General features: G+C 39.1%; 1 protein-coding gene across 1 annotated transcript in view; it reads right to left on the bottom strand.

The window, feature by feature from the left end:
- Positions 1–14937, bottom strand: part of CHRDL2 (chordin like 2) — a 714636-nt gene that overhangs the window by 301443 nt on the left and 398256 nt on the right. Inside the window, exon 6 of the mRNA XM_044072677.1 lies at positions 8479–8528. Coding sequence (XP_043928612.1) covers positions 8479–8528 — 50 coding nt within the window. The remainder of the gene's footprint in view (positions 1–8478; positions 8529–14937) is intronic.

Below are 14937 nucleotides of genomic sequence, written 5' to 3'. Positions count from 1 at the left end.
ATTCTTTCTTACCCTGGTCCATTTTCTGTCTTCCTCTTTTTCTTGCACTCCTTCTTTCTTTTGATGGCTTTCTGAATTTCTACAATCCACCACCAGCATTCTTTATGTGCCTTATTTCCATGCCTGGCTTTTCTGCATGTCTGTTCTATAGTCTTCATACATGCTGTTTTGAGGTACTGCCATTCTTCTTCAACTCCACTTGTTTCCTCTTCATCCTGAGGTGCTAGAGACCTCAATATTTCCTTGAACTCTTGTGCTTCACTGCAGCCAACTTTTAGGTCTTCAGCCCGGTCTTTGTGATCCTTAGAACCTTCTCTGACCTCTACTTGCAGTTGATTTTGGCCATGGGTGGTTTATGCTGTGGGTCAACTGTTTCACTGGTAACGAATTTGCAATGTCTTATTTTACCCCAATGACCTTTCTATACTAAGAGGAAGTCTACCTGATTTGCATGTTGACTACTCTTGTATGTGGTATTGTGGCTATCTCTCTTGTTGAACCATATGTTGTCCACCATAATCCATTTGCCAGACAGTAGTCTAGAATGGCATCTCCTTCCTTATATCTGTTGCCTCACCATTGTAGACCCAGGAAGCCCTCATAACCTATTATGTCTGTGCTGATATGAGCAATCGGGTCCCAGTAATCAACACCAATTCCTTGGGTTCTGCTTTATCTAGTAAATCCTTCAACTGAATGCATTCTTTCCCTCAACACTGCAACTGTGCTGTGGAGCATAGGCTGAGATTATAAATATTGCCCTATATTTACAAAGGAGTCTGATTTCCATGAGTTTATCACTAATTCTGATGCTGTCCTTCCCTAGCTTCAGAAGACCCTCTCTCCACAATTCCCACACCATTCTGAGTCCATCCTTCTCCTCCTGAGCAATAGATTCTGGATCCCAAGTCAAGTGGCTTTGCTGCACTGCTCTTAAATCATGTCTCCTGGGTACAAAGGATGTCTAGTTTCTTCATTACCATTATGTAATCCACTTCTAAGTTGTAACCTGTTAGTGAACTACATTCGGTTAAACAATCCTTACATTTTTGGCAAGTTGATTGGTTTTATGCCCAACTTTCTCTCAACAGTGCTCTCCGAGGTAACCCAGGCTGAGCACTGGGTTTTATTAGAGGCACATGGAACCTTCTTATCATTAGCAATGGTCCCTGGTGTAGGTCAGTGAAGGCCAGATCCTCAACCCACTAATCACCAGCAAGTACTCATGCGTATTTTTGGCGATATTAGTCAACATGACTAAATCACCGTGAACAAACTGTTAGCCGTGGATACCATGCTGTCTGTAATGTGTGTTCTCCTATCTATAGGATGCTGCACACCACAGCTCATGCTTAAAGCTTTTGCGCTACATAACTATTCCCCAGTAAGAAATTTGGGGTATGAACTTATATTATAAAATTAAGTGTTAATATTTGATTATGTTCAGTACTTTATGTTCATATTCATTTATATCAGTTTCACAAAATAAACTTTCTTATGAGAACTGAAACCAATAAAAAAATGACAATGGGCTCCATAAAAACAAAACAGAGTTAGTGTTTAGTAGGGGGCAGATCCATATGAATCACCACACCTTTGTAACTCTAAATATGCTAACTCTGAAACTGCTGAAGCATGGGGAAAAGCAGTGACTTTATTAAGTGCTGTATTTACCAATTTTGTTCTAACATATGTATTGCTTAAATGACACAGGAATCATGTTTTGGCAAAATCAAAATTTTTATGGAATGCATGCAATCTATTCACACAGATTCCAAAAAGCTGTCTTGTCAGACTTGCCATCAATTCTTTGTAAATGCAATGATAATAATATCCTCTTCCTGCAGACATAATGTCTGTGTGGGTCTTGGTGTTTCATCAGCAAGAATTAGTTGGCAACTTGTCTTTCTAGAAAGTAAGAAACTGCCTTTGATGCATTTCAGATGGAAATACAACAGACTCTACATTAATTTAGGTTGTGAGGCATCTTTGAGAAAATTATTCATGGAGTTCTCTTTACCATCAAAATAAACTGCACTTTTTGTATCAAAAATTGCATAATTTGGTATTTTATATGGTAAGTTGGTTAGAGCTAACTCCAAAGATTTGCTACACTTTAATAACAACTTTATTAGTTGTATAAACAATCACATCTTATTGAAACTTATTGATGTCCTTCACAGATGTTTCCATTAAAACTTCTTAATTCCTGATCTAGTCTTAAAACACTATCATTTTCTGCGATACATGTACAATGCATGGTGCAAGTAAGTGTATTCCATAGTATAATCAGTCCTACTCTAAACTGCTGGCCATCTTCTAATCTGTGCAATTCTGCCATAATTTATCTTATAAAATATAAACCATTCTGTAATCAGTAATGGTTGTAAGCCGAAATTGTTCTGCTATGATTCTACAATGCCTTTAAAAATTTTCAGTACCCATTAATTAATTCATCACTGAAAATTGTTTAGACATTCACTATTACTGATTAAAAGTGTCCTTTGTTCCATGTAAATATATCATTTTTAAAAGTAATGTCACAAATATTCATTTCCAACGTAGTATGTGATGTTGTATCAGTTTTCTTGCTCAAATCACTTGCATCTCATTCACTGTCTCGCCATTTATAATATTCTAAAGTCACTGCAGAAATGTTTTTATGCAAAGTCACTATATACGTTGACTTAGTGCCAAATATCACTGTGCAGATCGTTTCTTAATAGAATCCCTGATTAGCTCCATTGTTATGCGACATCATCTTGTATTACTTTAGACATGTAATTTGCAGATAAAAAACACTCTCTTTAAATTAATTTAGAAAATGGGCTTACTGTTCATCATTACCCTGACTGGAGAATGAGAGTTCTCCAGCAGGGTATTAATGTACAAGTAATGCCCTCTGAAAAACGTGTCTGCCACTTCATGGCAGCATATCAAGTTGCCGTGCAGCATGGACTGAGAAAATGGAATGGCTGCCATTATTTTACAGTCAATAAGCAGTGGTTTTGCTGTTTAGTGACTAAGATAAAATAAAAGTTTAAAAAAAAATGTGTGTGTATGTGTTTGTGTGTGTAACTGTACTCGTGCATGAGTGTGAGAGACAGAGGTTGGTTGAGCTACTATTTTACGCTCAATAAGCAGCGCTTTTGCTGTTTAGTGAGTATAAAATAAAATAAAAGTAGAATAAAAAAGTGCGTGCATGTCTTAAAGTGTATGCCTGTACGAGTGTGAGAGAAAGATAAGTTAAGCTGCTATCTTACACTGGGTAAGCAGCGCTTCTGCTGTTTAATGAGTGTAAAATAAAAGAGCGCACGCGTGTGTGTGTGTGTGTGTGGGGGGGGGTTTGAGAAAGAGATGAGAGAGGGTGTTTATGCATGTATGAAAGTAAGAGAAAGAGCGAGAGAGATGATTGTGTGTATGTGTTTATGTTGTCTATGTGTGCGAGAGAATGCATGCATGAAAGCAGAAGAGAAAGAGAGAGAGTGTGTGTGTGTGTGTGTGTGTGTGTGTGTGTGTGTGTGTGTGTGTGTGTGTGTGTGTGTGTGTGTGTGTGAGAGAGAGAGACAGAAAAAGTGAAGAGCAAGAACAATCAAGCAATCCCTGGCAACATCACATAAGATCTTTGCGTACCTCTCGGCACAAGAAATCTGGACAGAGAAAAAATAATGAGGAAACAAAAGGCTAAAAATAGGGAGAGATTTTAAATATTGCTCTTATAAACTTAGAAAGTTGCTAGAATAGCAAGGGTTTCATTAGCATGCATTTTTTTTCTGAAGCAGAGATGTCCTCAAAATACCCCTGGGCGGACGTTAATTACACATTTAACACACACCTTGTTGGGCATTATTGATTGCATAGTCAACCACTGTATAACTCCTTTCTTTTATAAAAATGACTGGTAATAGTCTTATCTTTTATCTCTACCCTGTTCAAACACAGATACATCTGGATCTGCCTTATGTGTGGTATACCAAGTGTGGTGTAGTTGAAATGGTCCACCTCAGGTGCAGGATGGCTGTGAGGGTGGTGCATTAAGCAAAGTGAAGGGGGCAGCTGAATTAGGTGCAAGGTGTCATGCAGCATGTTTGGCAGATGTTAAGGCTGCTGTAATGGCAGTGCTAGCATTCAAAAATGAATACCAATACTGTGTTTTTGGCAACTGCCAAAGCCCTCCTTTTGTGGTAACTGTAATAAGTCACTTGTTACATTTGTAATAAGTGGTTTGCTGTAGTTCCATAACAGAAGAAAGTTTTTTTCTTGCTCCTCCAGGTTGAAAGGACTTTTTTTTTCTTATTGCTACTCATCTTTAGGTTGAAGGGTGTCAGACTGGGAAACTGCATGAGGTGCCAGATAGCCTTGGTTTGCCACTCCTACTTACCAAGTTACCATTAAAAGGTTTCGTGTAACCTACCATACTATTTTCTTTTCATTCCCTTCCTAATAATTTTATAGCCAGAAGTATGGAAACACATCTGCATATGCATGTAGCTATTGTGTTCAGTTAACTGTATTTTAACAAGACAGTCATAATTAATCACATTAAATATAACACAAGGAGCCAGAGCAAAGGTCAATGTTTTCATTTACTTCCTCTACAAACTTAACATAAAGGCATCCTCAAATGTACAATTGTACTTCACATGTCACTGTTATACAGACCTGCATGAGGCCTACCTTTCCTCTTCTTTACTGAAGCACCAAGGTTTCCTTATGTCTTTCAGTTCACTAGCAGAACAAGCTCTCTTTATGCTTTCAGACAACTTGCTCCTACTGAAGTTGATACTGCAGGCCTCTGAATCACAAGACAACAGGATCACTGGCATACTTATTTTTCTGCACAATTTTGCTTTGGATTCACATAGTCAGCCATAAACTGAAGAACCATGTAGAGAGACTAATAACTTGCTTCCCATCCCCAAGGGATGGTGTGAACTACTGATGAAGCAAGAGTGACTTCAGGTAGATCTAACACAGAGGCCAGCGCAGTTGTTAACACTGAATGCAGAATAATGTTGTATGCTATTTACCTGTGCATACAAGCATAAGTATGTTGAAGCAAGCATCTGCAACATTGTACTGCAGCCACAGGGCAAATAGGTGAATGTAATATTCTCATTTCTTCATTCACAGCTGTGTGGTTTCTTAGTTCCACTAGTCTTCTAACGGAAGTTAGGAACATATGCAGGATGGAGTAGGGAGTCATTGCTAAAATAGGTCAAATTATTCATCAAATCCAGCAACAATAAAAACATTGTTATAAAAATAGTGAAGACTGTAGTCCAAGCACATAAGGTCCACCTTGTTTAACCTCAAATGGTATTGCTACATAAAAGAATAATAAAGCCTATGGCAAATTTGTGAGAATAGAAGCTCCCAAAGTACAGTTTGGAAGATAATATTGGGATATCCATGTTTTCACATTTTCTGCAAATCACCCAGAGCACTGAGCAGCTGGTGTGCAGATTCATTATAATGTGTGGTTTGGATGGCGGTAGTCTCAGTGCATGCATCAGCTGATTCTGATACCAAAGTCTGGAAGGGGTCAAGGTTAGTCAAAGGGTGGTGTTGGTTGTCCTTCTCTGTACACATGGATAAGGTGAATGAGAGAAACATGCTGCTACATCGATATGCAAATGCAAATGAGAGAGCTGTTTTTCGCATTTCTGAAGTTTGCAAGGAAACACCATATAAACTGTGCTGTGATGAAAGTGTGCAAAGTCAACTAAGACCAGTGGTGGAATTTGTACATCTTTAACAAGTGTGCAACTGCTGCACATGTTGATAAGTTTCTAAATAATATTTTGTGTTTTGGCAATCCGTGGTGATTGCTAAGTTGCACTACTATTGTAGGAATTTACAGAAAGAGCCTTTGCACATTGGGGCTTGGCACTGATGGCTAGCAACATATAGCAACTTTCACAGATTTTATTTTACTGCGAATATCTCCTTTTATGGACAACAGCTTTGGGCTTTTACAAGAAAGAAAGGGAAAGATAGGAAAGGTGAACAAAGGGGAGAGACAGAACAGTCAAGGGAAACTGTGAAATAAAAGCTTTTGGATCACATTACTTGTGCAAATACGAGGGTGCTGCTGGGGGAGGTTGGAAAGGGTGAATAATATTTTTTTGGTGAGGAAAGATTCCCTTTTTTGAAAGCATATATAAGGGAAAGAGTGAGGATTAGGGAAGAGATGATGGTACTGACAAAAACATAAAAGGAAAGACAAAACAGACAGGGAAGGATAGTCATACACTATGTTGGGCTAACAAATAGAAGGTGAGACAGACAAATAAAGGTTAGACAAACAGATAGTAGGGAATGGGGGGGACACGACTGCCACCACTTTCACCCTGATCTGGAGAGCCTCAGAAGGAGCCCTGCCCTGATGTTTCTGGGAAGGGGGACCTCAGTGGTGTGGGGGCCAAGACCTCTGCTAGCTTGGATGTCAGATCCAGATGGGACAGCCTGCATTGCACCTGCTGAAAGAGGCTGTAATACAGGTCTTTCACCCACTCAACAACCCTCTCTACTGCAGCCTCCACCAGATACTGAAGCTCACACTGGCTTACCAGTCTGTTATAACATGGGATGCCCACAGGGGGAGCCACTACTCTCATCCTGTGAAGCAGGCCTAGGATGGAAAATGACTTCTCCCTCACCTAGGTCAATAGTAATTAAGATGCCTCAGGCTTAGCTAGCTCTGTAGAAGGAGACAAAAGAGACAAGAAACATTCATATGTAATACAATGCAAAAATGTTTATTTTGCAGTAAAAAATGAGAGCAGTGGCATTTTCAGTATTATTTCTTAATAATGCAAGTAGTGCAATATGATATAAAATATTAATCAAAACAGTATGGTTTTATATGTCTGTCTATATTTTGTGGTATTATGAGAGTGCAGGATTTGTAACATCTTGTAAGTACTGCAGTGCCCACTAATCAATTTAATAGTAATATGTATTTTGCATGATTATTAATTTTATTCTTTTTTTATTATTAATATATTTTTTCAGGGGAGTGCGATATTTACAGGCCTGGGGAAACAGACACCCATACTTTCTGCTTCCTTTGAAAGAGGCAGAAGTTATTTTCACTGTTTTCATGTGATAGTAAAGAAGAAAAAGGAGAATGTTGAATTAGAAGAAATCGTTGCCTGTCTATGTTCAATCAGCTTTGCTAACTTTTTTAATATAACTTGATGTACTGATCAGATCAGGAAAAATCTTGTGTGCTAGTCTTCCTCCACAGCCATGTTGCCTTACACTTCCTGATTGTGGAAATCCAACATATAACCCTGGAACTGCACTGAAATTAAAAACTACACAAATAAGATAGTTGAATTCTTTCTCTTTCCAGCTTTCCATCTAGGTAACAAATGAATGGATGGAACTGCAGTTCCAATGTTATGTATACATTTAAAATGAGAAAAAAATGCTTTGCAAATAAAATACTTCCCAACTATTGCAAAGGATACATTCAGGAACATTGTGTACCTCTGGGGGGAAGGGTCACTGAATTATTTCAACTACTCATTGGTCAAGAATTTTCCTGATATTGCAGTCTTGCAATTTATCCATTTAAATCAGATCTATTACATGCTGGTGTTCCCAAAACCAGAACAAAAAATCTGAGATGGGCAGCTGAAAAGTGAACCCATACAAAAATCTCTTATCTTCCTCTTCATTGTGGGTTGAGTGTAAGAGGAGTTAAAAAAAAAAAGCTACCGTTTGCTGTTCTTTAAATGCTGGGACAAGTAGAAAGGCATAGTAACAGCCATTCAGTGCTGGTAGTTGCAAGAAAGTCAGGAATACCATTCTTCTAACCAACAATTAGAATGCTGAATTTAGTCATAGAATAGATTCTTGCATGCCAAACTTGGATCCATGTGATCACATTTAGAAAGGCTACAAATTATTACAGACCTTGTGAAATTAATGCATGTGTCTCTAAATCAGTGCAAATTCTGTTGGTAGAAGGTACAGCATTAGTAGCTATGATAGATGAAACTTAGAATCGATGCACGTTATTATTATACATGCTTGTTGTCCATTTATTGACAATGCGACATAATGTGCCATAGCTGGCTATTATAAAATAAATCCTTTGTTAAAAGTGTCACAAAAAATTATGCATTCTCTGCTTATTTCCCACATAATGCAAGAGTTCTTTGGGAGCATTACAGAAGTCAGAAGTCCATGAAAGTTTACTAATGCATCATGTCAGAAAATGTTGTATGAACTGGCCCTTTATGGCCTCTAAATTACTTAAATTGAAAGAGCAAATAAGCATTATAAAAATATTAGGCATTTTCAAACACACACACACACACACACACACACACACACACACATATATATATATATATATATATATATATATATATATATATATATATATATAAAGTAAGTGCGTGCGATTTTGCTACATAATTAAGAATTTTCATGGTTTTATAAAAAAGGAAATTGGTCACATACAATGCTTTTGTTCGGCTGAAGTTGTTCCTCTTCCAATGATTTTTCAGTATCTGAAAGATAAAATTCTGCGTTAATAATCGTTACCATCTATACTACCAGTATCACTTTTTTATTAGCTATAGTTTCATCCATTTGCTTATTCTTTGCCAGCTGGTGTTTGAATCGTATTAGACCACATTGATTCAGTAAAGGCTTAATCTCTTTTCCTTCAAGCCCCATTGCTTAGAGAAGCTACTTACTCATTGTGCTGGTACTAAGTAACCTTTAGCCTGTTGTGATATATTCCTCCATACCAGTAATCCTAATTTCCATCCCCTGCCTAGTGAAAGAAGTGTTTACCAAAGCTCTGTAGGTTCAGTGGTAGTGGAAATACAAATAGTCATTATCCTCTTTTTCTAAGGATAATGGTTTGGATGTGGATCTGTATTAATGTCTGAATAACACATATTATCCTACAATTAATTACAGGTAGTCCAAATAACTCAATGCACTACACTGTCATTGAACATTCAGTTCATCTGGTCTCCACAAGAGGGCAGTCAAGTCTGGGGCATATGTTACTTCAAAGTACAAAAATAGCCAGCAGAAAAGGTGGCATTCAAAAGATTTAATGTAAAAACACATAGCTGGGTAGAGGCTAGTAAGCCCAACTACCTGTCTCAAACCGGTTTCGGCTGTAATAGCCTTCTTCAGTGAGTTAACACAAATCAATAGTAACCATTCATATAAGTATGTATATATATATATATATATATATATATATATATATATATATATATATATATATATATATATATATATATATATATATATATATATATATATATATAGTACCACAAAGACAGTTCATTGGTGCATTAAAATTGGTCATTAAGCCCAAGTGGGAACAAAGCCCCTAATTTAATAATCCATTTACGTTCCTTAAAATTTAGTAAATCATGCCATCCTGATTTATCTCTACATTTACCTACAATGCAATCAATAACAGTAAAATAAAAAGATGCAGAGTTATGTTTACAGACATGTTTAAACAGAGCATTATTAGAACGCTTATTCCTAATGTCACTAAGATGCTCCCCAATCCTGAGGCGAAAAGGCCTGGAAGTTTTTCCCACATAGAATGAGGAGCATGAGCATGTGACTAGATAGATGACCCACTCTGTACTACAGTTAGCCCAGAAGTTGATGTTGAAAACTTCTGACGTATTACGACTATTAAATTCCCTCGTATGTTGGACCTTGTTGCAATAAGTACAGTGGCCACATGGTATGCAACCCAACACTGGGCCACCTCTCAGTATATGTTGAATGGGGACAATGGAACTAGGACCCACCCTCTTGTAATGGCTAAAAAGGGATCCCAATGTCCATCCTCTTCTGAAAGAAAAAGATCATCTGTCACCCAAAAAAGGGTGTAATCTCTCCTCAGCCATGAGAACGTTCCAGTGTCTATTAATGATATTTATAAACCCACGTGTATTGCGTCCATATGTGGTCACCAGACAACCAGAGAATAAGATGAATCTTTTTGTTTGTCCTTGTATTGTAACAAGTCAGTTCTATTTTGATTGGAAGCCCAATGACAAGCAGTGCTGACAATATCAGAGGGGTAACCCGTCTCATGAAACCTGTGTATTAAATCATCCCTGGTGTTCTCAAATGTTTGTTGGCTAGAGCAGATCCTTTTGACTTTGTGGAATTGTGATTTGAGGATATTCTGGATGATATGTCAGGGTTGAAAGCTTGTAGCATGTAAAAGTGAGTTATATTCAGGGAATTTCCTGAAAACCCGAGTGGCTAGGGTATCATCAGGATTCCTGCTAACCTCAACATCAAGAAAAACAATCTTTGATTTATGGAAATTTAATTTGAACTCAATTCCCCATACATTGTCATTGAGATAGCCAATAAATTCCTGTAGATAGGTTTCATCCGACTTCCACACCACCCAACAATCATCCAGATATCGCCTCCAGATATCTAATTCATCAATGTATAAATTATGACTAGAGTCATAAATGATAACCTCCTCAATATAAACCATGAAAAGGTCCGCATAAATGGGTGCGAAAGAAGCACCCATTGCTGTGCCTTTGACCTGCCAAAAACATTGGTCCCGGATGTAGAATACGTTACTGGTAAGAACATATTCAGCCAGGCATACTAAAAAAGTATTAAAGCCTGGTTGGTATAAACCAGATCTACCCAACCAAAAATCCAAAGCCTGCAAACCTTTGTTCACACTGAAGAAAGCCTGTTGGCTGAAACTGGTCTGGGATGTATACTACCTTATGGATTTATATTAAATTGATGTATTAACCTTATTGGTTTTTGTGCTTTTTCACTGAGTTTGGTACCAGCGCTTTTTGTTTACTCACTAACATAATCAACCTACTGTTCCAAGCATAGCCCTTGCAATGGGAGGTTTGACAACCTGAAGGTTTTCTACCACAAAATTGCTTTTCATGGCTGATGCAGACAGCGCTATCAGTGACATATTTTAACTGAAAATACAACTTACTATAATTTCATTGTCACAGATAAAGGCAATAATGCTTGTTACATCATGTGAAGATTTTCCCAAGTTGTTGGTTTGCATGGAAGACCTGACAGCAAGATAGGTCTTCTCTTGGGATGAATATTGATCCTGGGTTAACAGATGGCATTTTGTCTCTTATCTTTTTCGATCTAGTTGTACAGTATTTTGCAAGATAACTCTCACAAGAAAAGTATGAAGTTATATTTGTTAAGCATCTGGTTGGGTTTGTTTGTTCTGATTTCCTGCTAGGAGTGTATCATATAACTTGTTTGCATTTAAAAGCATTCTCTAGAGTCACCTTGATCCTTTATCTGTTTAAACATTTCTGCAGTTTTTTCTACCTAAGTAGTGTTGGTAGTGTGGCATTCCTCATACTCAGGCTTGTGTTTTGGGCCTAGTTGTTTGTTAGTAGAGGCTGTGTGTCTGAGCATATGTCCTAGGTCATTATAGCTTAGCCAAGGCCAGTATAGCATTTCAGTGAGAGTGAATTGTTTGTGGTCATTGGCTGACTGGGGTTGCCTGGACTATGCCTTGGAATAAGCACCTCATTGGTTCTTTCAAGCTTTTTTTTAAAGTTGTTTCAGGTTTCAACTTTGTTACTTGTGACTGTTTCTGCCATTTCACACTGAGCTAATCGGAGGAAGTCGGAGGAAGGGCTAACGAATCTGAGATATATAACATTAAGTATCCTGTTTTTTGCTTATTTCTGAGTTATTTATAGCACTTTTATTTTACTCACTGTGTGTGAGGTATTAAGTAGAATTTTCTACAATTGTTAAGCATCTGGTTGGGTTAGTTTGTTCTAATTTTTTTTTTATTTGATCTGGGACACTCCTCCCAGTCTGGTGTCATTACCTCATTCTACCTATTCCAGGGTGAACATTTGAGAAGGCCAACCCAGTTAGCTTCTGCTCCTCCTTTCCCCTTTACAAAAAAAAAAAAAAATTTCTAAGCTTGTTTCCTGCCTTTCCTATAAGTTGTCAAGTCCAGATACAGATTTGCTGTATCCAGGACTGTTTGTAAGCTTCTGAGCCCCCACGTCTTTTTGTGTTGGAGGGAAGCCTTCTAGCTTAATTTTGTTTCTTAGAACTAGCCAGTTTTCTAGTTTCAGCACTCAAATCTGTTTCTTTGAGCTCAGCACTTGTTCAGAACTCATTGTAAACACTAAATAAGCTACAAATTACTACAACACTCAACTTTTCTCACTTGTCTAGAGAAAAACAGTTTTTAGTACTTAATAAATAAGCACCTATCCAGGCATGTCTAAGGGTCAGCTCCTGGTGTTTTCTCCTGTCTACCTGATGAATCTGGGCATGTTGGGGCAATGCAGCAATTGCCTCATGTACACAGACAACCCCCTCCTCCTACCACCCAACACTGCAACCTATGACAGATGCACTTATATAACCAAACTGGAAGCAAAGCTCTCTTCACCCAAGACTGGACTAGACAGTCAAGAGGAGAAGGTAAACACTTGCACCACACCACACTCATCACATAGTCCCTCAAAACCTACACTACCAAAACACACACACATAGAAACACAAAATACACATCTACATTCGCGGAGGCTCTCAAAAAAATCTACCCAAGCAACAGGGACCTCCAAAGCAGAAACGCAAACAACCTCCACCCCCCCCAAAACAACCCAAATGACACATAGCCCACAAACTCAGTGTGCCACTCAACCACAGCCCATAAGGCAAAACAACATACCTAACACTCTAGTGATAGGTGACTCTATAGTCAGGCACACTGATGTTCCAATCACCAGGCTAAACAAGGAAAAAGTCACTGTCAGCTGCCTGTCAGGTGCCAGGATCCACCACATAACACATGCACTCAGGTCACTCCACAGGAAGTACAAATATGACTCTGTCATTGTCCATGTTGGTGTGAATGACCTGAGATGTACCTCCCTGGACTACATGAAGAGAGACATGGAGGAGCTTTCTGATCTTGTAGCCCAGGCAGGTATGACCCTAGCCCTGAGTAGCATCCTGCCATCACCCAAAATGATACCACAGTACAAGGGCAAAATGATTGACTTCAACAATTGGCTAAGCTTCTGGTGTCAATCTAAGGGGATCCAGTATCTGTCTGCATGGGATGACATGATCGACAAACCACGATGCTTTGCCAGAGATGGCCTGCATCTTTCGCCCTTGGGATTCCGGATACTGGCTAAGGCTCTTGCCACCCCTATAGTTCCTTAATTAGGCAAGATTCAAATGACAAATTCACCACCATAATAGGTGCAAGCAAGCAAAATCTGAGGGTAATGCTATTCAATGCTAGAAGTCTAAACCTCAAAATGCACTCACTCGAGGCACTCCTTAAAATGGAGAACATCGACATCTGTGCAGTGACACAGACCTGGTTCAAGGCTCCAGAGAGCACCCCTGCATTACCAGGCTATAATTCATACCACACCTTTCGGCCACCTAACTTGGACCGAAGCACTAAAGGTGGAGGCATGTCCATAGTCATTAGGGATATCCACACCTCCAGGCTAGTTGCTCAGCATAATGCATCTGAGATTATCCAAGTGCAACTAACTCTGGGCAAGACCTCAATGCAAATTGTAGCTTGCTACAGATCCCCCACCATGCCCCAGGATTCCCACTCCTCATTTCTTGATACACTGGAAAATATTAGGGTATAACCTAACACCCTAATAATGTGGATTTTAACTACCCCACCATTAACTGGGAAACCTACTCATGTACCAACTCTTGTGCTCAAAGTTTTCTGGAATTCATAAATTCCAATGAATTGGATCAACTTATCCACACCCCCACCAGGGGCAGCAATATCCTAGACCTGGTCATTACCGACATGGGCAACTGGTGTTCCACACCAGAGGTAAATTCCTCGTTGGTCAGATCCGACCACAAGCAAATCACCCTAGACATCCAAATCCCAGCCCTACCTCCCATTAGGGAAACCACCGTAAAAAAATTCTCCAAAGCCAACTTCACACTTCTTAAGACAGAAGTGGCAAACTTCACGACACCCATGCTGATGGACAATAGAGATATGACTGCTGAATCCTATACAATTGCACTTTATAAGCACTAACACGAGTGCGTGGATCGTGCAATCCCTAACAGAACTAAGATGCTATCCTCCAAAAAAAGGAAGCCAATCTGGTGGTCCCCTGCTATAAACAAACTCTACGACAGAAGAAAGAAACTGTTGCAAAAAAGAGTAAAATCCCATGATTGGAGGAACTCCTTGGTCAGCCTCAGTAAGAAGCTGAGATCCCTCATAAAATCCTCCAAGGCTAGTTATGAAAACAAAATTGCCACTGATTCTAAAGACAACCACAAAGCATTTTATAGCTATGTCAAGAATCTCAATGGCAACACTCAGATCTGCTCTGAGTTACAGCACAATGGCACTAAATATATAGAACCAACTGATATTGCCAATATCCTTGCAGATAGGTTCAGTGCTAACTTTACCCTCTCTCATCCCCTAAAGGGCCCATCTCTATACCGGACGAATGCAAAGTACCTGTTATCATGGCTGCACAGGTAAAAAACACACTCTCCAAAGCCAAGAACACAGCATCCATGGGACCTGACAACATCCCAGGCTTCGCTCTATATGAACTACAGAACAAACTGGCACCCCACCTAAGTACCATGTTCAATAATAGCCTCACCTCAGGCTTTGTGCCCACTGAATGGTGCACAGCAACAGTTATCCCACTCCACAAAGGGGGAGCCACCACGGACCCCAGGAACTACTGCCCCATTAGCCTGATGAGCCCGGTCTACAAGGCTATGGAGCGTATCATCATGGAACTTATGAACAATGACACTGGTAATCTCCAAACTCTGGACCCTACCCAGTTCGGGTTTGTAAAAGGCAGATCATGTCTCCTAAACCTGATAGACTTCTTTGAAGTGGTC

Source organism: Protopterus annectens, chromosome 5.part0 (genome assembly GCF_019279795.1).
Source record: "Protopterus annectens isolate FY-2018-M chromosome 5.part0, PAN1.0, whole genome shotgun sequence".
In the NCBI taxonomy this organism is placed as follows: Eukaryota; Metazoa; Chordata; order Ceratodontiformes; family Protopteridae; genus Protopterus; species Protopterus annectens.
This window is presented reverse-complemented; position numbering and strand designations above follow the sequence as displayed.